At 40.5% G+C, this 23,613-nt stretch overlaps 1 protein-coding gene across 6 annotated transcripts in view; it reads left to right on the top strand.

Annotated features, from left to right (window-relative positions):
* sgms1b (sphingomyelin synthase 1b) overlaps window positions 1–23,143 on the top strand; it is a 94,390-nt gene extending 71,247 nt beyond the window's left edge. For all 6 annotated transcript variants that reach the window (XM_059947450.1, XM_059947444.1, XM_059947447.1 and 3 more), the window contains 4 exons: window positions 1,502–1,619; window positions 17,364–17,517; window positions 20,458–20,624; window positions 21,573–23,143. In XM_059947450.1, the coding sequence (XP_059803433.1) occupies window positions 1,502–1,619; window positions 17,364–17,517; window positions 20,458–20,624; window positions 21,573–21,758 (625 nt within the window). In that variant the 3' untranslated portion in view covers window positions 21,759–23,143. The remainder of the gene's footprint in view (window positions 1–1,501; window positions 1,620–17,363; window positions 17,518–20,457; window positions 20,625–21,572) is intronic.
* Window positions 23,144–23,613: the final 470 nt, after the last annotated feature.

The raw sequence follows: 23,613 nt of genomic DNA, 5'->3' as shown, positions 1-23,613 counted from the left end.
TATAAAGATGATTTTTAATAACTTAAATCAGTAAGTAAGTTTTATTTTATCCTTGAATTCAAAATCCTGTGATTAGTAAAATGTAAATTTTGTCTTTAAAGGCACAGCTGCATTCTAATGGAGTAACATAATTGAATTTATCTTTTGGAGAGAATAGCGTTAAAATTTGTAGCAACTATAAAATCAATTTCATTTTAAATGTAATTGCTAGTTTAAATGGAAAGTATTATGTAACTTGTATACTGGAGTGAAACTTTGACAAGTAGTTAATAATCAGATTGGTTTGATGTATCGTAATTTCCGATGTGGTGAAGAGTCTGCTGGTCTTGTGGTTGCACTGAAAACTTTGAATATTATTTAGAAAAAGCTGCCATTTTCAAAGACTGCCTTTCATAATAGACTGAGCAGATACAGTATATTTATACATATCACTTGGTTGTATGAATATGGAGGTTATTATGTGCTTGGACAAAATTAGGATTGTATTTGATTACATCTTGCACGTGGCAGAATAAGCATGCAGAATTTGCATAATATGCAGGGGAATAGGCAGGAAGAAAGGAAATTCTGAAAATGACATCCTGTTTTGACAAGAAAAAAGCTTAAAACTGTTTGGGAGAGGAAGTGCAGATTTTGATGTGTTAATCTTAAAAGAACTAGAATTGAACAAAACTGGATGACTTGTCTTTGGGGTTAACCATAGAGGAAATTATTTTCTTACATTTATAATCCAGCATTAACCAAATCAAATATTAACAAAAGTGGATTCTTCACATGTATCTGTATAATTTAACTTGTTATTAATCCTTAAAATGTCTTTATAATTCCATTTGTTGTTTACATGTTATGAAGTTGTAATAATACCGCATTTTCCTAGGGCATAATTGTATTTAGAGCTAGAATAGTAGTTTCATGAAGGTTCATTTAGCAAAATACTGTATTAAATCAAGTAATGTATCCCATCCATACAGTTAATTTGGTTTGCTGTTTATTACTCAAAGGCAGACAAAACAGGGCTTTGTGGAAATTTTCAGTAAATATGAATTCTGTGGCATTTTATTGTGGCTGTATAGACCAAGCAATCAGTTCCAATCCTTTATTTGTGTCAGAATGGTCTGACAGCTGCATCATAGCCATTGAGGAAAGAAGCAATTCAGGTGGTCGTCCTATTTCTTGATTATTCTCAAATGGTATTTTATCCCTGCAGTTTGAAAAATGGGCACATAACTTCTGAGGAGAGGTTCAACTTGGTTGCAATGCCTCTTAGGATGTTTTGGAAATATGCCCCATTTTAAGTCCCTCTCAAAAAGAAGGTATAAAGGTTGAAAATATTGTTTCTGTTTCATGGCTTGTGTATATGTGTGTGGGGGTGGGGATTCAGTGTCTGAAGCAATTCTGGTAGCTTTGAATGCAGCAATAGTATATTGAAATGTTGCTGTTTCTTCCCCCCCCCCCCTTTCCCTTCCTTATTCTCTTCCCCTGCTCCCACCCTTCTTATCAGATCCATTGTGGGGAGGAGATTCTTCTTCATAGTTGGCACCCTGTATTTGTACAGATGTATTACAATGTATGTGACAACACTCCCAGTGCCTGGCATGCACTTCAACTGTTCTCCAAAGGTGAGTTTTTCACATTAGAATCAAACCTGAGGGAAACACTAAACTCCCTAAAGATTCAGAATGATTATTTGTTCATTGTAAGTCTCTAACTTTAAATGACCAAGTTAAATTTAACAAAGCTTTTTTTGAGTTTCACTTAGTGAGGATATTCTATTTTTGAAACATCTCTGGGTAAAATATACATTTTAAAATCTGTTCATCCTAATAATAAACAATATTATTTTAATCTTAAACTTTGACTAGTTTCTACAATAACTTGCAAATTTATGTAGAAATGCCCTGAGGATGTAAATCATTGATATGAATATACATAATTATAGTAGAACAAACACATGGAGAGGATTTGTACTCTTTCACTGTTAAGGAAGAAATGATTGCTAATACTTTCTTGTTCCAAAGCAATTCAACCAGAAAAGCAGTTTCTGGCTCTTCTACTTTAGAGTATAATTATTTAAAGATCAATTTTGCAAAGATCAATTTTCAAGCATTGTAAACTCTTAATTATAAAATTCTAAGTTTTGAATATGAGTGGTTTGAAGATCACTTGGTTGTTGCATGAAATAGGGGAAAGGAAAGATGCAGATTATCAGCATTGGAATTGATGGTTTAGAATTTCCCAGTTTATGAAAAGGCTATTTTATGGGATTGGTGCTTTTGTTAACCAGGTTGTATGCTGTCCTAGCTCTGTTTTCCAAATAAGTCATTCAAATGTAAAAACTATTGGTCTTGAACATTAACTCAGAAGTTAGTGTAAACAGGAGTGTTATTCATTCTAAGTACAATCAATGTGCTATGTAATCCTAAAAATGATTCATTCTCCTTATTTAAAGAAAAGTTTGTTGTGGATGAATGAGACTAAATTATAAACCTCCTGATGAAGGGTCTCGGCCCGAAACGTCAACAGTGCTTCTCCCTGTAGATGTTGCCTGGCCTGCTGAATTCCACCAGCATTTTGTGTGTGTTGCTTGAATTTCCAGCATCTGCAGATTTCCTAATGTTTGAAATTATAAACCTGTTGTGTTAATAGTCAGAACTAGATTATTTGTAATTTCTCATTAATTAACACTATTTTCAACCAGACTTGGACTGTCAAAGCCAATTTAGTAATCCAGCAGTACTATATGTACAGCACTTGATTTTTGCTTTCCATTATGGAGCTTCCAGAATCTTATTGAAGGAAGAGCTATTACGTTGATTAAATGTTTACTTGTTTATACGATGATGTATAAATATTTACGACCTAAATCACTTAATCTCTAGAAAGTCTTGTGATCATTTGAAGCTCTATAGAATGTATAGGAGTTTGTAATTTGGAATATTGTTTTGGAAAATCTTCAACTAATCCCAAAAGCTACAAATAATCCCTTATTGCAAAGAAAGCAATCCCTATTTCATTAGGAGTTTGAGAAGATTTGGATGTCACCAAAGGCTCTAGCAAATTTCTACAAATGTACCACTGTGAGTATTCTGACTGTTTGCACCACTGTCTGGTATGGAGGGGGCACTGCACAGGACCGGAAAAAGTGCAGAAAATTGCAAATTCAGCCAGCTCCATCATGGGCACTAAACTTCAAAACTAAACATCAAGAACATCTTCAAAAGACGATGCCTCAAAAAGGTAGTGTCCATTATTAAGAACTCCCATCACCCAGGGCATGCTGTCTTTTCATTGTCATTAATGAAGTGGTACAGGAACCTAAAAAGACATACTCAATATTTTAGAAACAGCTTACCCTCTGCCCTCATATTTCTGAATGGGCAATGAACCCGAGTACATTACCGTGCTATTTTTCTCTTTTTGCACTACTAATTTAATTCAATTCTTTTTAAATATATATATTTCTTAATGTAATTTAGTTTTGAAAAATGATGTATTGCACTGTACCACTTCTGCAAAGCAACAAATTTCCTGATGTATGCCAGTGATATTAAACCTGATTCTGATATTCAATTTGGGATTAATTATAGTTATTCACCAAAATCCTGAGGGGAAGGAAGAGTGCCAGGCCCGTTATAAATTGTTCTGATTCAATCCATTTTCTCAAAAAGCATCAATATTGGTAGGAATTACAACTTGAATAAAGTTTTTTTAATTGGTAGTGAGGGTAAATGTTATTCAGTAAATTTAAAACTTGTTTACTGTTGGAGAAATTGATAAATGTAATTTGATATGCCCATGAGAAAAGGAGTTGGATGATAATTATGGTTAAGACTAAGGATCAGTGCGTTTTTACCAGGCTTCTTTAGATCTTGTGTTAATGAAGGGAGGTGGTCAGGGTCTGACAATGTAGTAGAATGTGGTTGTCATATTTCAGAGGGTTGGATTTGAAAAGGAACCACTGGAAGGAAAAATAGGAAACCTGAGAATATTGATGAAGAATTGAATGGTATTTGAACCAATCATTGAAGAACTTCTGAAGTGATTATTGAGCCTCCACTACATTAATATGAATAGACTATGGTTGGATTTATAATAAAGATTGTTTCCTTAAAAATTGGTTAGTGATATCATTTTGAGGAGTATTTGAAGAAGAGGCTTCAAGAATTCCTTTCCATTCCCACTTTCTGTAGTTTACAAAAGGCTGTTTAAAGTATAATGTAGTTGTACAGTGATCTATCTTTTGGAATTATCTTCAATTCCATTTCTGGGGAAAATGGTTAAAAGGATTTATTATTCTGTTACATGGGGGGTGGTGGAGAAGAAATCACTTTCTGATTTATTACTCTTCTGTTGACCAGAGAATCAATATCTTCGGAATCTTTGCACGTCATAGTGTAACTTGGAGGGTCAGGGGACGGAAGCGCTTTTCACAGGGCTAAGTGGATAGTGTGGTGTCAGGTAATATCTGTACTAGATATAGAATTGAAAGGACAACTAACTTTATGTAAGACTTCCAGTCTAATGTTATCTATTGTAACTGTGGGGTGTGCATTTCATTAAATTTAGGCTTTTGATTTACTTTTGGCCATGTGTTTATGCTGACATCTTTCTCTGTTAAAATATAATAATCACAACACAGGCGTATGGTTATTTGTCTTTTTAGATGGTCTCAGATTTTTAGCTATCTTTCCAAATTTGGTCACCATTGTATTTTGAAAATCATTGGCCTTGGCCAGCATGTTGAAATTGTTCTATCATGAATTATTAAATATGTAACATTTGACAGAGGAATTGTATGGTCAGCGCTTAATTGTTGGTCAGATTAGAAGGTAAAACTTGGGCTGAAGTGGATTTCCTTTGATTTTTTTTTTTGTTTGTACTGTTCACTGGTTTTAATTGTGTCTTCTAATGTTCAACAGTTCTATTGATGGGAATGAACAGGAGTTTCTGCAGATTCTGGAAGTTAAGAGCAACAAACACAAAATTTAAGAAGATCTTTGCAAGTCAGGGAGCATCTATGGAGAAAAAATTCAAAGTTTTGGCCGAGACTCTTCAGCAGGACTCAAAATAAAAAAGGGGGAAGAAGCCAGAATAAGATGATGTGGGGAGGGGAGGATACAGACTGGTAGGTGATGGGTGAAACCAGATGAGAAAAAATATGGGTGGGAGGGAGAGGAGTGGTAAAGTAAGGAACTAGGAAGTGATAGGTGGCAAAGATTGAATGAAGGAGCAATCTAATAGAAAAAGAGAGTGGACTATGGGAGTAAGGGAAGGGAGGGTACCAGAGGGAGGGATGAGTAGGTGACGATAAGAGAAGAGGTAAGAGTGAAGCCAAAATGGGGAATAGAAAATGAGAGGGGAAGGAGAAGGAATTGCCAAATATTATAAAAAATCAATGTTTCTGCTATCAGATTGGAAGCTACCCAGATGGAATGTAAGGAAGGTAATGTCCACGGACCTGAGTGTTACCTCATTATGCGCATGGATCGACATATTAGGGTGGGAGTGGGAAGTCCAATTGAAATGGGTGGCACCAGTCTACATCAGATCTCACCAATGTAGAGGAGGCTGCACTGCATAGGTGTCAAACTCAAGGCCTGCGGGCCATATCCAGCCCGTGAGATCATTTTAGATAGATCTATTATTTTAATTATTAATGGCCCGGCGATATGAAGCCTATGATTGTAAGTTAATACCAATCATAAAGATAATGCTTGCTTAGCAGTCTTCTTCATAAGAAACGGAATTTGTGAAGTGAAACACTTTGTAGTTATAGCAGAGACTGAGACACATGAGAACAGGCTGAAAAAACGGAGGCAATGAAAGCTGCGTTCGCATGCGCCCGACTGATCCGGCCTGCATGAAGCTGCATTTTGCCTAATCCGGCCTGTGACCTAAAATGAGTTTGACACCCCTGCTGCACTGGGAGCACTGGATACAGTATATGGTCACAACAGACTCACAGGTGAAGTGTTACCTCGCCTGGAAGAGCTGTTTTGGATGGTGAGGGAGAATGTGTAGAGGCAGGTGTAGTGCCTGTTCTTGCAGGGTGAGTATCAAGAAGGAGGACAGTGGGGAAGGATGAGTGGATAAGGGAGTCGTAGAGTGATCCTATGAAAAGCAAAGAGAAGGAAAGATGTGCTTTCTTAAAGGATCCTGTCGTAGATGACGAAAGTTACAGAGAATTATGTACTCAATATGGACGTTCATGGGATGTTAGGTAATGAGCAAGGGCACCCTATCTGGGTGGCAGGTAGGAGGATGGGGTGAGGACAAATGTGCAGGAAATGGAGGAGATGCGGGTGAGGGAAGGAATGACAGTGGTGGAAGGGAAACCAAATTTTTTGAAACAGGAAGACATCTCAGATGTTCAAGAATGGAAAACCTCATCCTGAGAACAGATAAGACAGAGGAACTGGGAAAAGGGAATAACATTTTTAAAAGTGTCAGGGTGGAATGAGCTTTGAGACTAGGAATCCCCTTTCCTATTCCAACATGTCAGTTCATAGGTTCTTCTACATTTGCGATGAGACCACTCTCAGCTTGGAAGAGCATGTACCTGTGAGAGTAGGTTTATAAAGCAATGTTTCTGCCATCAGATTGGAAGCTACCCAGATGGAATATTTGGAAGAGACAGAGACAGAGATCCAGAAAGGAGAGAGAGGTTTCAGAGATTGCCCAAGCAAATTTGAGTGGAAGTGGGAGGCAAAGTGCAGGAAGCACATCAATCCAGACATCGATGTAGCGTGGAAAGATTGGGGAGCAATACCAGTGTGGCTTGGAACAAGGACTGTTTCACATTGCCAACAAAAAGACAGGCATAGCTGGACCCCATGAGATATGCATGGCTACACCTTGGGTTTGGCAAAAGTCAGAAGAAGAAGAGAACTTGTTAACGGTGAGAGCCAGTTTCCTCCATATGAAGGATGGTTGCAGTGGAGGGGAAATGGTTAGGTCTGTTATCCAGGAAGAAGAAGAGAGCTTTTAAGATCTTGATAAGAATTGATGGGAGTTTTCTATTCCAGATTGGGCTTCTGCTCTGTGGAAAAGGGCTAGCCAATTCATCATGTTGGTAATTAGTAAACACAGAAGGCCTACAGCACAATACAGACCCTTTGGATCACAAAGCTGTGCCAGACATGTCCTTACTATAGAAATTACCTAGGGTTACCCATAGCCTTCTATTTTTCCAAGCTCCAAGTACCTATCTTAAAAGACCCTATCGTATCTGCCTCCACCACCATTGCCAACAGCCCATTCCACGCACTCACCACTTTCTTCATTTAAAAAAAACTTAACCCTTGACATCTCCTCTGTACCTACTTCCAAGCACCTTGAAACTGTGACCTGGTAGAAAGAATAACCCATTTCTGTAATATATCACTACTGTTTTTGTGTTATTGGATATTTAAGGTTGCATATTGCTAATAATTAAGCACTGTTGTGGTCCATCAACCAATAACTCTAATTTTATATTTTGCTGCTAGAGAGATCACATACTTGTTTGACTTTACTTTCTAAAGAAGGCAGATTTTGAAGATTTATTTCCAATGTATATTCAATTTTCTTTTTAAACTATTGATGGTCTCCATTCATATTGCCCTTAATAACAATAAATTCCAAAGCATAACCAGATGATTTTTTAAAAATATTATTCCTCCCTGCACCCTGCATTTCTTGTCTTAAACCCTCAAATCTGTGCTCCTCGTCCTTATCTAATGAAGCTTTTTGTCCGCTTCTTTATCTAAATATGTTGCAACCTTACGAATATCAATTAAATCTCTCAAATTCTTTTGATTCAAAGAAACCTTTAATTTTGTAGTTATAAACAGTTGCCCTAAGCATCCTCTGCGTCCTCAAAGGATCTTCACATGTTGACTAGAATTCTGCATAGTGCTCAAGTTATGGCCTAACCAAAACTTTATAAAAACTGGGAAGCCAAGCCAAACCCTTTCTTTATACCTGTATATGAATTGTTGTGTTGGCGTGTGGCCAAGTGGTTAAGGCATTTGTCTAGTGATCTGAAGGTCACTAGTTCAAGCCTTGGCTGAGGCTGCCTGTGTGTCCTTGAGCTTGTGTGTGAGAGCTTGTGCTCTGTTACAAGGTATGTTCAGTCAGGCAGGTATGTTCAGTCACCTTCAAATGTCATGTACTTGTATCACCTGCATTGTCTTAAAATTCCAGCAGTGATTGTTGTCCCTTTCCATCTCATTCTTCCTCAATGTTTTCTATCTCTTTGCCTGTCTGCAAGCCCATCTGGCCTGTTTGTAGCTCTTGACTTTACTTGCACTGTTTGCCATACACGTTTGACATCATCAGCATTTATGTTTTATTGTTCCAGTGTCCAGCGTGTTTATACAGAATAATGTTCCTGGCATTGACCTTTTGGAGTATTGTTGTATAATACTTGCTGGTCTGAAAAGCAGCTATTATCACAGCTTGGTTCCCTTGTCCTTAATCTACATTATTTAAAATGCTGTGCCCTTCTCCCACAGTTTTAGGAGTTTTAGTACTTGGCCAAATACTTTGAAAAAATATGCTGACAAACGTACATTCCCTTCAATTTTTTCCCTATCTCTATTTAAAAATATTTGGTTAATTGAACTTAAGGTTTTGGCATATTGGTGCTGAGTCCTATATTTAACTCTAGCTCTGCAATAAATAGTTTCCCTGATCATAGCTTCTAAATACCAATGGTAAACTAAACAGCTTGTAGTTTCCTGCATTCTTTGTTTCCCAATTCGCTGACATATTCCATACATCTGGAGAACATAGAATTATGTTAAGCCATGACTAAACTCACTTTCCTTATTGTCTTTTGATTTTCACCTTGTTCTGTACCTCTTTAATGCTGCTTCAGATACTTCAACAGCATGCTGTTGATAAATTTGTGTATACAGTGGTTGTTCAAGCTTTGCTCTGACCTTTTAAGCTTGGAATGCTCTCATACCCAATAGGTATCGTCCTCTGTCATGCTGTTTGCTTACTGTTTACAGGTCAGCTAAGAATTTTGGATTCATCTTGGAGTAAACTGTTGTGTTCTTGCCCTTTTTCCTTGCTGGTCTTATTTTTCTTGTACCTTACACATTCTTGTTCTTTTTTATAATCTCCATCATAGAAGAGGTTGTGGCTTATGTTTCACCTTCTAATAGGAATCTACATGGTCTGTGTTGGGCAAAAAAAAGCTCCTTTAAGATCGTGCAATATGTTGTTCCATTTTAGTTTCTCTTGACTATAATTTAACCTGCTTCAATACCCTTTCACCAAAGTTTAGCAGTTCTATAAGAAATTGTTCCTTGTTTTTCTCCATTACTTATTCTGTCTGGCTTTCATTAGTGTTCTCATCAGAGTATTTTCTAACTGGTACTAGGTCACTTCGTAGCACTGGTTCTGGCATCATCTTGCTTGGACCAAGAATATAATGGTCAAGGAAGTTTCTCTATTCTAACTCTTCAAAAAATCATATGTATCGAGTTGGGCAGAGATGCAAGCAAAGTAATTGCAAGCTAGCTTGTTCTATACTTCTGAATATTTGTACACTTCTGTAATTTTCCCCATATATTTGTACTTTGTATCTGGAAACTGAGGAAGCAATCTTTACTAGTCTCTGATCTACGTTTTTCTGCATACTGTCTTGAACATCTTTCCTTTAATACATTTTGTCTAATCAATAATTTTACCTTGCCTCCATTTATTCCTTATCCCATCTTTTGTTTAGTTTGTGTCCACATCAATATTAAGTGCACAGAACAGACTATTTTAAACCACATTTGTGTAATTAGCGCTAAATCATACTCTCATGTAGCTGTTTGCTTTTGTCTCATCAACATTATTCACCACACAAATTATCCATTTTGCTGTTGCTTTCTTTCTGTTCCTTGTCTACTTTCACCTATATTATACTAATGTCTCCTTTCTCCACAGCTTTCTTTTCCATAATCCTTTTTGGTTAATTGTCCTATGCTTATCCATCAGCCAGAGTAGCTTAAACCCTCTCCATTCTTGCTGGTGAGCCTTCCTGTGGGACAGTTGAGGTAGAACCTGGCCTTTTGGAATAGGTATGCCTTATCCAAGACTTTTCTCAATTCCCAAAGAATTTATGTCCTTTATGTTGCCCCTGGGGAGGCAATGTATTACACAGGATTTGAGGGTGGTTGCAGAAGTAATAATGTGTTTCTAACTATAGGATTTCCCTTGATTATAACATTACTATACTTGGCTACGTTCGTGAGTTCACTTGTTCACTGGTTCCACGGTCTGTCCAGGATTCCAACATGTCATCGCTTCAATTTAGTGTACAAATAGAAGAGCCTTGCACTTCCTGCTTTTCCATTTGGTATCTGAACATTCTATCTCTATTGCATAGTCGCATTATATTATTCAGAGGCTTCAAATCCCTGTGTGGTACAGGACCTGTATGTGATGATCCTCATTTGCCTCCATGGTCTAAACTAGCACTTCTGTTCCCTTTGTAAGAATCTAGCTAATACTTTGTTTAAATTATTAATTTTAATTAATGCCTCTGGACCTTTACTATAATTTAACTTGGATTAAGGTTATAATCCTTTCCAGCTAATTACTTTGCGCCTGTGATTTTCTTGTGTTATTCCTCCATTTCAAAGGCCCTTTTGCAGCCTCAATGCAATAAAAATTCCCCCATTCCCATTTGCTCAGTTTTTCAATATTTTGCCTGTCATAGTTACTATTTTTTTTAACTTTAAATTCAGAGAATAAATCTTATCTGTACACTTTTATCACAGGGAGATACTTTAAGCGAAGCCCCTAACTGTAAAGAGAAAAATGAAGGCTGTTATACTTGCTAGCCAGTCATCTCACAGCCTTTCTGTAATGTCACACTGTTTTTCTTTTTCCCTCCTCCCAAATTCAAGCACCTGGGCCTCAATTTATCTCTCTCTGCTGTTTTAGTTTCCTCTCGGGTCCATTCCTGCTGCTGAATCTCTTGTTCCAGGTAATTGGTTGGTAGCTTGTTAAGCTATAGTTTGGATATCTATCTTGTACATTCCCAGTTACATTTCTACTTGCAGACCAGTTTTTTTTAGAGTACATGATTTATCATTGAACTTTCAACTGTTGTTGACCTAACATCTACTTACTTTCTCTCTTAATAGATACTGGCTGAGTTCAATATTTCCATCTGTTTCTGTGTATGTTTTAGATTTTGGAATTCAGTATTGTGATTTTCTTTTGACCTAGTGGTAGAAACAGAATTGAAATATTGTGGCGACCCACTTCCTAGCGCACTCGAACTGGCTCACAAATAGCCAGCGCGTAGGCACAAAGGCCAGGTCCGCAACAAAGGGAAAAAGCCTGCGGGGATTTGTGAGTATGTGTCCCTCAAAGCATCCGCGCCCAGGGAGGGCAGGATGAGGGAGGCTTTAAAGCAAGGCTGTGAAGTTTGAATAAAATCATCTTTAATTGCAGTTTACCGACTCCGTGTTGTTACTTTAGCGCTGCGTGTAGCACGCTGCTACAATTGGTGACCCCGACAGTCCAAACGATTTTTGGACCGGAGATGTCCGACGCCGCATCTGTTCATGCGGTTTCGTTGAAACTGCCAAGCTTCTGGACGCTGCGACCTCACCTATGGTTCCAGCAAGCAGAAGCCCAATTCCACGTTCGGCAGATAACCTCAAAGGACACACGTTACTACTACGTGGTGAGCTCCCTCGACCAGGACACAGGGGCCCAGGTTGGGGAGTTCGTACAGTCTCCCCCAGCGGACGGCAAGTACACAGGATTCAAAGCCCTACTCCTAAGGACTTTCGGGACTCTCACGGCACGAGCGGGCTGCCCGCTTACTGCACCTGGATGGCTTGGGAGACAGACCTCCATCGGCTTTACTGAATGAGATGTTGTCTTTGGCTGGCGGACACACACCCTGCCTCATGTTTGAGCAGGCATTCCTGGAGCAGCTGCCCGAGGACATACGCCTGCTGCTGTCCCAACGCGGATTTCAGTGACCCCCAGAAGGTGGCAACCCGGGCGGACTTGCTGTGGAACGCCAAGAAGGTGAGTGGGGCGTCCATCGCACAGGTCAACAGGCCACGCTCCCAGCAGCAAACCAGTCCAGGCCCGGCCGCAGGGCCCCCTAGCCCCAGAGGCAGGGGTGGGGAGCCCAACGAACACTGGTGTTTCTACCACCAGTGGTGGGGCGCAGAAACCCACCGTTGTCGCCCGCCCTGCCAGTTCCCGGGAAATGCCAGGGCCAACCATCGCTGATGGCTACGGCGGCTGGCTGTCTGGATAGCCTCCTGTATGTGTGGGACAAGAGGTCGGGACGCCGTTTTTTGGTCAACACTGGTGCCAAGATCAGCATCTTACCTCCGACGAGTTACGACACCCGCAACAGGGCACCAGATCCCCCCCGAGGGCCATGAACAGCAGCACGGTAAGGACCTATGGCACCCGTCAGGTGCAGCTACAGTTCGGCTTCAGCCAGTTCACGTGGAACTTCACACTGGCCACCGTAGCCCAACCGTTTCTGGGCGCGGATTTTTTGCAGGCTCTCAGCCTGCTGGTCGACCTGCCGAGGCAGAGGCTGGTCCACGCCGAGACCTTTCAGACGTTCTCCCTGGGAGAAGCCCAGTTGCCAGCCCCACACCTCGGCTCCATCACACTGTCCAACAACGACTTCACCAGAGTCCTGGCGGATTTCCCATCGGTTCTGGCACCGCAGTTCACAGCAGCCATGCCCCAACACGGCGTACAGCACCACATCCCGGCCCAGGGACCACCCCTCCACGCCTGTGCTCGGCGGCTTCCCCCGGACAAGCTCCGACTGGCGAAGGAGGAGTTCAAGAGGATGGAGGAATTGGGGATCATCCAGCGGTCCAACAGCCCATGGGCCTCCCCCCTGCACATGGTGCCCAAAGCGACAGGGGGCTGGAGACCATGTGGGCACTACCGCAGGCTGAACGAGGCTACCACACCGGAGCGCTACCCTGTGCCGCACATTCAGGACTTTGCAGCAAACCTGCATGGCGCACGGATCTTCTCCAAGGTAGACCTCGTCCGAGGATACCATCAAATCCCGATGCATCCGGACGACGTCCCCAAAACGGCTGTCATCACCCCGTTCGGCCTTTTCAAGTTCCTCCGCATGCCGTTCGGCCTGAAGAATGCCGCACAGATGTTCCAGCGGTTAATGGACACGGTGGGATGCGGCCTGACTTCGCATTCATCTATTTGGATGACATCCTCATAGCCAGCAGCAGTCGTCAGGAGCATCTGTCCCACCTTCATCAACTCTACGCCTGACTGAGTGAATACGGTCTAACAATCAACCCGGCCAAATGCCAGGTCGGACTCGACACTATTGACTTCCTGGGCCACAGGATTACTGAAGACGGGGCAACCCCTCTGCCCATTAAGGTAGATGCGGTCCACCATTTCCCCCAACCCACCACGATCAAAGGCCTTCAGGAGTTCGTAGGTATGGTCAATTTCTACCACCGCTTCCTCCCTTCAGCTGCCCGAATCATGCGCCCCCTGTTCGCCCTGCTGTTGGGTCCGGGCAAGGACATTGCCTGGGATGAGGAGTCTGCCGCCGCTTTCATTCAAATGAAGGAAGCCTTGGTGAACCTTGGGTGCTAGTGCACCCCTGAATAGACGTCCTTACCGCCCTCACAGTGGACGCATCTAACATGGCAGTCGGTGGGGTGCTGGAACAACTCATCGAGGGGCGCTGGCAGCCCCTGGCGTTTTTCAGCAAACACCTGCGACCACCCGAGCTCAAATACAGTGCTTTCGACTGGGAACTGTTGGCGCTCTACCTGGCAATCCGGCATTTCAGGTACTTCTTAGAAGGTAGGCCCTTCACTGCGTTCACGGACCACAAGCCGCTTACCTTTACGTTCACGAAGGTGTCCAATCCCTGGTTGTCCCGCCAGCAGCACCATCTGTCCTACATCTCTGAATACACGACAGATGTCCGGCACGTCTCGGGTAAGGACAATGTCGTGGCGAACGCGCTCTCTCGCCCTAACATTCGTGCCCTTTCCCAAGGGGTAGACTTTGAGACACTGGCAGAGAGCAGGCAGAAGAGGAGATCCCGAGTTACAGAACCGCAGTCTGGCTTGCAGCTCCAGGACCTCCCCGTAGGCCCAGGTGAGAGGACCCTACTCTGTGACGTCGCCACCGGCCAGCCCCGTCCCGTCGTCCCGGCAAACTGGCGGCATCGTGTTTTCGACTCCATTCATAACTTAGTGCCCCCCTCCATCAGGATAACTGTCCAGCTGGTAGCCAACCGGTCCGTTTGTCACGGACTCCGCAAGCAGGTCAGTGAATGGGCCAGAACGTGCATGCACTGCCAGGCGGCCAAGGTGCAGCGGCACATCAAAGCTCTGCCGCAGCAGTTCCACCCCACCCACCAGCGTTTCGACCACATTCACGTGGATATCGTGGGCTCCCTGCCAGTGTCACGCGGAGCGAGGCACCTCCTGACTATCGTGGACCGGTTCACAAGATGGCCAGAGGCGATCCCACTCACGGACACCACCTCTGAATCTTGCCCCCGGGCAGTGATCACCACCTGGGTATCCCGCTTTGCTCTACCGGCCCATATTACATCCGACAGAGGCGCCCAGTTCACCTCCAGCCTGTGGTCAGCTATGCACAGCCTTTTGGGGACACAGCTGCACCACACCACTGCCTACCACCCACAGTCGAACGGACTAGTGGAGCGTTTCCACCGTCACCTAAAGTCGGTTCTCATGGCCCGCCTGTGAGGAGCTAACTGGGCGGACGAGCTTCCCTGGGTCCTACTCGGCATCCGCACGGCGCCCAAAGACAATCTGCATGCCTCTTCGGCTGAGTTGGTGTACAGCGCACGCCTGGTCATCCCCGGGGAGTTCATACCAGCCCCAAGGGGGCAGGAGGAAGAACCCACAGCAGTCCTGGGCAGACTACGTGAGCGGCTCAGTGACCTGGCCCCCTTACCCACTTCGCAGCATGGGCAGAACCCGACCTGCGTACCCAAAGACCTGCAGAACTGTAAGTTTGTGTTTGTACGACGGGGCGGGCATCGGCCACCACTGCAATGGCCCTACGAGGGGCCGTTCACGGTGCTCAGGAACAATGGGTCCACATTCGTGCTGGACGTTGGGGGGAGAGAGGAGGTTTTCACGGGAGACCGACTCAAACCGGCCCATGTGGACCTGGCGCAACGGGTTGAGTTTCCGGCACCGCGGCGCAGAGGTCGACCTCCCGAACAGGGTCCGGCCCAGACTGTGGACATTGGGGGGTGTATCGCCAGTTCTGGGGGGGTGGGTTATGTGGCGACCCACTTCCTAGTGCACTCGAACCAGCTCACAAATAGCCAGTGTGCAGGCTCAAAGGCCAGGTCCGCAACAAAGGGAAAAAGCCTGCGGGGGTTTGTGAGTATGTGTCCCTTAGAGCATCCGTGCCCGGGGAGGGCGGGATGAGGGAGGCTTTAAAGCAAGGCTGTGAAGTTGGAATAAAATCATCTTTAATTGCAGTTTACCGACTCCGTGTCGCTATTTTAGCGCTGCGTGTAGCACACCGCTACAATATGTTGAATAGTAGCAGCTGCGATTAACTGGCCAGGCATTTGCAACTGTATGGTATCCCATATCAAGCTTGCCTGCCTCATGTTTATATAGTTGCAAGCACTCTATTTGATTTGCTAGCAACCATGGTTATTAATCATTGCTGCAAACTAGCTCCCTTGCCTCCTCAGTCCTTATGTAAGGTCTGAACCTGAAATGTCAGCTATTCATTTGCTTCCAGGCAGCTGCAGCCTTTTATCTCCTTCCTGGAAAACATTTCATTCAACAAAATTCCATAAATTGTAAAGGCTGTAATTTATTGTGGATACTTTGTTATTGTTTATCATTTTTGTAGTCATACTAGTGAATGTAGATCAAATACACGGAGACCAAAGCATGAAAATGAAAGTTCATAAATAGAGCATGACAGGGTGGGGGCAGTGGGAATAAAATTTAGGTGGCCAGGTTGAAATGTGGTGTAAATAATGTAAGTGGTTCAGCTGTATCTTCGTCATTTGCACCCTGACGGGATCTGTTAATTTTTCACATTTAACACTGCATAGGGACTATCATGTTCCATTCTTCAGAGTTTGCCCAGGATCAGGCCTTTCAGCCCATCTAGTCTGTGCCAATGTATTAATCTACCTTCTAAATAGATAGTAACCAGTTATACAGCTTTCAGGGCTACTTAGCTTTGTCACTCAAAGATTTCCCAAACAGTATTTGTTATTTTTTTGTCTAGTCTTATTTGAATTCTTGAATTTATTTCCTTGTCCAACACAATAACCCCACAATACACTTTTTTTAGTCCAGGATGATGATTATTTCCATTAGCATACTTTTGATAACATGCACTGCTTTATTATTCGTGAATAGGTGAGGAATAAAGGTGTATGGACTTTGTGCAGGCAACAGGATTCATTTGGTGCTATGGTTAGTGCAGACATGGTGGGTCAAAGGACCCATTCCTCTTTACTGTCACGTACGTCATAATTCAAGCAAAATGAAATTTTGGATATGGATAAAGAGGTTGTCATGTCTGAACAGAATATGGCTGGTACTGTCATAGTGTCTTCCATCCCATTGGAATGACCTGTCTAAAACTATAAATGCATTTATTTTTGGTTAATATTTCCAGAACTCCTTCACCCCTAAATGTTCTGGGCAAACCAGGTGCATTATGTTGAGATAAAATAAGCTACTGTGGTACCAAGGGCATGTTTCATTGTGTGATTAGATCCAGTCTTATTGAATTTTATGATGTGTAATTAAATGTATGGCAAAGAAAAAGTTGACTGACTTATTATATGTTGTGTTTATATAAAAATATCTCTATTTTGGTAGTGTTTAAATTGTTGTCTAGAAACTTATTCTAAGAAGTTTCAAAATACATTTAAGTTCCATATCAATGTAATAACTTGCTGGATAGCTAAGTGTATTTCACGAGTTCATACATGAGAGTGGTTTGTTAAAATTGCTTGAGAAGAAAATCTTCCGTTTTTTAAAAACAAATTATTTGGATCAGCTGCCTGTTTTGTAAAGTTGATTGACTAGTATCATCAAAACCTCATTGAAACTCATGCCAGAAAGAGGGATAAAGCACCTAAAGAAGCAAGGTGTCACATGAAAATCTATTGCACATTTATGGCTAGATAGTGAGAAAAAAATATTTTTGTTAGAGCAATTTCTCCATATAAAACAGTGAAAATAATTATTACAGTTCATTGCAACCTTTTGTATGATAAAAATTTAAAATTTCCATATGTAAGGTTTTATTATTCCAAGTAAATTTATATCAACCTGATTCAAGATGTCGATGTCTTTTTCATTCTTCAGCTGTTTGGGGATGTCGAAGCACAGTTTAGGAGAATTATGAAGATGATAGCTGGAGGTGGGCTGTCAATCACAGGAGCGCACACCATGTGTGGAGACTACCTGTACAGTGGGCACACTGTTATGTTAACACTCACCTACTTATTTATCAAAGAATGTAAGTGTTCTTGTGAATATTTTTCTTAAACATTGTTAATCTGGGTACATCTCGTTGATCCTTCAACAAACCTAAGGGAGAGCAAAGTAAGAATTTTTTTCAAAGTCAAAAGTAAATTTATTAATAAAATAAATATATATATATGTTACAATATATTATCCTGAAGTCAATTTTCTTGCTGGCAATTACCAGAAAATAAAGAAATATAATTTATGTGGAACAGTACATAAAGATGGACAAAACCAAAGTGCAGAAGAATTCGAATGGTTCAAATTTTAAAAATTGATACAAAGTACATGAGTTTTAGAGTCCTTAAATGAGTTTGTGTTTTGGATTTTTGGATGATAGATATATACAGTCCTTCTGGCATATTTGCTTGCTTGAAGTTTCAATCGTAGATGCACTAGAATATAGATACGTTGCATTCAGTGACAATGTGGAACATTTCTCGATGTTGAGTATCTAGTGTAGTGGAAAATTCCTCAAGATTTCAGAAGAATTATGATGGAATGATATTGGTAACAGCATTTTGCTATTTGTATTTTAACTATATGTGGTACTGAAACAGCATGCAAACTCTGCAGCCAACATACAAAGAATGTTTTGTACCTGGGGCCCTCTAGTTATGTGCTTTCAGTGCTAACTGAAGTAATACAATACCCCATTGCTCTTAAATTTTAATTGATTTATGTACAAAATTATTCAAGTTGCTCTGAATACTAATATCCTTTAATTCTCATTTTAAACAAAATGAATGACTTTTTACATTGTAGAACATCCACCATATGCACAGTCATTTAACAATCCTATGTATATTTCCATAGAGTCACTGCATTCTCTTCAGAGCCTAAATTGTATCCATTCAATAGTTCATCCACCAATACCCTTTTGATGTTACAAATGATTCCACCGTCCAACATTTCTTTGTCAGTATGCTGAAGAGACTGTTCCCTTTGCAACCCCTTTAGATCTGTTCATTCACTGCCCTTTTCATAACTCTTTCAGCAATCCACTTGCACTTGCATGCCAGTCTGTTGCCTTCAAGGTGCTCATCACGTGGTGTTCTTTACACTGGATGAATCATATGCAGATTAAATGGCTGTCTTGCGTGACCTTCCATTTTCCTGTCCTTTAAATCTACACCCCACAGTCACTTGGTCTTGTTCAATGAGACTGATCCATTGAATCATGTATGGATTTTTGGACTCTACATTGAATCCAACAGCTTCAGGTAACCAATCTTGCTATTTTTTTCCCCAGAACTGGCCAATTTTGTTACACATTCTTGTACCTCGTTACCTTAATTCTGCTTTGCTCCACAAAATCAGCCTCTTCAGCCTGATATTTCTAGCATTATCTTTTATGTTTTCCAGTCATTGCTCTATTTTGCATCCTCTTTCCATCACATTTTTAATCTATTAATTCAACAGTAGCACAATATTGTCACCTGGACAATCTTGGTCTTGATCTCTTTACGAACCCCGTAACTGCGTCACTTACCAGCAAAGATCGAGAGGTCCGTTGAAGTCTGATGGTACTATTTTTAGAAGTCTTTATTTATAAAGGGGCACAAAAATAAGATTAATACAGACATTCAGATAATATACGTCGTCAATACTCAATCTAAAAACGCGGGTAGAATAATAATCATCAATTAAGCAATAGCTCTGTCGTTTGTCTAGGGGATATTGTATTGTCCGATGGAAAGATAAAAGTCACTGTCATTTCAAGCTGCAGCTCTTTGGGTTTAAGAGAGACAGTTTTAAACTTGCCCGGGTCTTTTATGAGGCAAATCCGTTGAGTTGGGGGAGTTGGTTCCCCGTTGTTAGTTCCAAGTTGTTTTCCGTGGTACCAGCCACCAGCCCCCAGGCAAGGGAACCGAACGCACGTGGCTTCCTTCAAATGGATTCCCGCTATTACGGGATCGCTAGTGTTTCTTCTGGTGCATCTGAGGGGCTGTCCCTACAGCCCCTCTTTTATCTTAACTCGCAGGGTAGTAGATGTCAATCAGGTTGGGGTGATGCAATCTCTCTCTCAACCAGCCCACTTTGCCCGAGGGCCTGCACGTAGCATAGTCGCCAATCCACAAACGTTGTCTCCAGGAGACAATGGCCATGTCTCTCTCTCATTTCCTGGGTCCTCTGACCCAACCCAATAATGCTCTTGTGATTCTCACAAAGGAGGGGGCTGCGGGCGTAACAATCCAATCAGTGATATTTCCCTAGAGGACCTGCATCACCTATGTCTTTCTTTCTTCTTACTGCTGCCTTCAGAAAGAAGGTATAGAAACCTTTGGGCTCTTACCACCAGGTTCAGGAGCAGTTATTATCCCTCAAACATCAGGCTCTTGAACCAGAGTGGATAACTTCACTAAACTTCATATGCCCCGTTACTCAACTGATCCCATTACCCATGTGTGGACTCGCTTTCAAGGACTCTTTATCTCAGGTTCTCGGTATTCATAGTTTATTTATTATTATTTCCTTCTGTTTTTTACTTTTTGTATTTATACAATTTGTCTTTTGCACATTGGTTGTCCAGTCTTTCATTGATTCTGTTATAGTTAATAGATCTATTGAATATGCCCACAAGAAAATGAATCTCAGGTTGCATATGATGATACATGTACTTGATAATAAATTTAGTTGAACTTTGATATTTTGTTCTTTCTATCCCTCTCACTTAAAGGTAGTTTTTTTTTTCATTTTTCTGATGGATGATTCTTTAACTGGAAGTAGGAAAGCTGTTGACTTATCTGCATAAGTGTTGTCTGAAGTTAATATTGACGTCTTTTAATGAATTGTGAAAATATTTCCTCAGATTATTTGAGGTTTTATAAGCTATATTTTATAATGTATTTTAACTGCTAATAGAACATTCTGATTAACTGAGGTTCACACTGCAGATCCCCATTAATTATACTCCTATTTTGTTTCTCAGATTCTCCAAAAGATTGGTGGTGGTATCACTGGTCCTGCTGGGTTCTCAGTATTGTTGGGATTTTCTGTATTCTTCTGGCACATGATCACTATACCGTGGATGTAGTGGTGGCATATTATATCACTACACGTCTTTTTTGGTGGTACCATACCATGGCTACACAGCAAGTAAGTTCCTGCTTACAAATCAATGATGGTATAGTTTCTTTCAAAAAAAAAAATTGAATGTTTTTAAAAATATCACTTGTATCTATCTATGGTCAATCACAAGTAGTTTATAGTATTATCCTAATTCTGGTATACAGTTAGAAAGATTACGGGGGCAGGTTTGTGAGGTGTTCTGCTTTGTTTTTGTGCTGTACTGTAAACTGATAGTGTTCTTGAAATTGATGTGCTCCTGGTTTAGGACTGACCATAAAAATACCATGCATCAGTTGACTGATAACTAACTTTACAGTCAAGATATTGATGTGAATAACAATAGAACAGAGCAATATCCAATCCAGGAGCAGGTCCACCTGTATCATAGTGCCACTTGCCTTTCACATGCTAATTCTTAACGTGAGCATAATAAGATATCTATTTAAAAAATGCAAATTTTCCCACCATCCACAGCTGGTATTTGAAGGCGATGTTTGGAAAAAGGTGACAATGTATCAAATTAATCTTGGAATCAGTAAATACAGATTGCCTGCATTTAGATATCAAATGTTTCTCACAGATGGTTAAGTATTTTGTTTTGTTAAATAAACATATTAATTGCTGCATACTTTTTCCCCTTATCCCTTAGAAATAAATCTCTTAAGGGCTTCTGAAAATGTTAGTCTTGTACTCTGATCTTAGGAATGAAAAGTACTGTGCAGCTTAAGTTAATGCACTACTTAACTTGTATTTGTAAGATGTCCTATACTTTAACTGGCTAATTTTTGGGATACCTGTTGACTGGAGTTGGTTTAGCTGACATAATAATCCTGACTGAGAAACTTCTCAACTGCGTATCCAAAAGCAAGAAATGTTCTTATTTCATTCCTTCCATACATTTTATTCTTGTTGCAACGTATTTAGTTTTTGCGATATTTCCATTCAATTAACATTTTTATGTTCCTGTGTTTTAAGGTATTAAAGGAAGCCTCCAAGACTAATTTTCTATCCCAAGTGTGGTGGTATAAATTCTTTCGGTTTTTGGAAAGCAACGTTCAAGGCATTGTACCTCTTACATACCATTTGCCAATTTCCTGGCCATCCATTTCACAGTTCTTTGGGAAAAAAATTAAATACAGCAGATTAGTGACTGATACATAACACTAGCTAACTTAGAGGACTGTGCAAAGTGCTGAAAAATCCCTTGGAGCTGATGCCATTTTGAACTTCCTGCTAATTCATGTATTGCAGCGTTTTTACTAAAGTGTTAACAATTTAACTGGTCAGCACTGTGATCTTTCCAAAGGACTATAGAACAAAAGCAGTTGACATGCACTATATAATCTTTTGTTAATTGTCAATTTGTCTTCGATATTTGCCATAAACGCAATCACATTCAGTTGTGTTTGATATTAACTGCATCAGTGGCAATTGTCCTGTCTGCTTGTGTTTTATTTAGCCTGTTTGCAAAGGTGTCTGGGAAAAATTGTATTTTTTCAATCAAATTTATCTTCTTAATAATTCATGCCCCAAAGACTGGGCTTAAAGCCATTCTGTTGAAACTCTTTAGCTATATAAGCAAAATAGTTGGTAAATAACATGACTGGGTTCTGTATGTATTTTAGAACCAGTGTGGCAAAAGAAACTTTAAGTGCAAAAACATTTTATAAAAATCATTCTTGTTATGTTAAATGAATGTGGCAGTGCAAAAAAAAAATCAAATCTTCACTGGAATTTTCAACTACTAAGATGAAGTCTGCATAGAACACTCATAGCAAGAATGAAATCATCACCGGGTGGAGGTTTTGACTGATAGTTTTCTAGTGCCTTTTCTTGTCCTGATTGTATGGTCAGTAGGTGGTCTCAGATATAGTATATGAAAATTCAAAATCCTATATGTATGTTACCTTGAGTATTGAGTTAATAATTAACTGTTGCAGAATTGCAAAATGTAAGCTCAACAATGAGCATTCAATTTTGTAGTTATTATTTCTTTGATCCATATCTTGAATACTTTGAGATATTGGGTGCAAAATTAAAGATGGTTATATTCAATTCACTAACTGTGGGCATGTCCTGTTAGCTATATTACTGTACAAGTAAATTATTTTATTATATAAATGGGAAGTATGACAGCAAATCCGTTGGTTTTTGACTTCCTTTTTATAGATTTTGCATTTTTCTTAAATATCAAGTCATAACATGAAGGTGAAATAAATGTGTGCAGAGGTTAATGTACTAGCAAAGTATCTATGCTCCTCTGACTTGTTGGTAAAAGCAGCTGCAGAGATGCTCTATTTCTATAAATTTTATTATATTTGTGCAAATAATGCATGTAGTCTTTAAATCTCACCCAAATCAAAAGTCGTGAAAATGAAGTCTATACTTGCCAATGTGGGAAATAGTTTTTTATTGCAAAATATGATCTCCATTCTGTATTTTATGTGAAAGGAAATTCTTTTCTGTAGTTTTGTGAATACACAAGGTGATATTTGTATTGTAAAACAATTATGAAGGATGAATAATAAAAAAACTTTAAATGTAAACATTTTCCTTCAGCTGTGTTTGTTTTGATACAATTTTAAAATTTAAATGAGAGAATTGAGCTTTAAATTATTTCTTTCCTTGTATTTGCTGTGTGTTGATTAGATTTTTGTCATTTTGAATTTTTATTGAGTAAATGAGAACAGAAGAAAATACATGCATCAGAGAACATGTCCTTTCTCTCCCAGCTGTTTTGTTCTTTCTTTGCCTCTTCATCATCAAACATGTGATAATAAACATCGTCACTCTGTGGCATAGCCATAAGACATGGGAGCAGAATTAGGCCAATTGGCCCATTGACTCTGCTCCACCATTTAATCATGGCTGAATTATTAATTCTCTTAACTCTATTTCCTGCCTACTTCCCCCATCCATCTTATTTGACACCCTTACTTATCAAGAATCCATCAACTTCCACTTTAAATATGCCCAATGTCTTGGCTTTTATGGCTATAGCAATGAATTCCAAAGA

The sequence above is a fragment of the Hypanus sabinus genome, chromosome 22, assembly GCF_030144855.1.
Source record: "Hypanus sabinus isolate sHypSab1 chromosome 22, sHypSab1.hap1, whole genome shotgun sequence".
NCBI lineage: Eukaryota > Metazoa > Chordata > Chondrichthyes > Myliobatiformes > Dasyatidae > Hypanus > Hypanus sabinus.
Note: the sequence above shows the minus strand (reverse complement) of the source record. Positions and strands in the feature narration are given on the sequence as shown.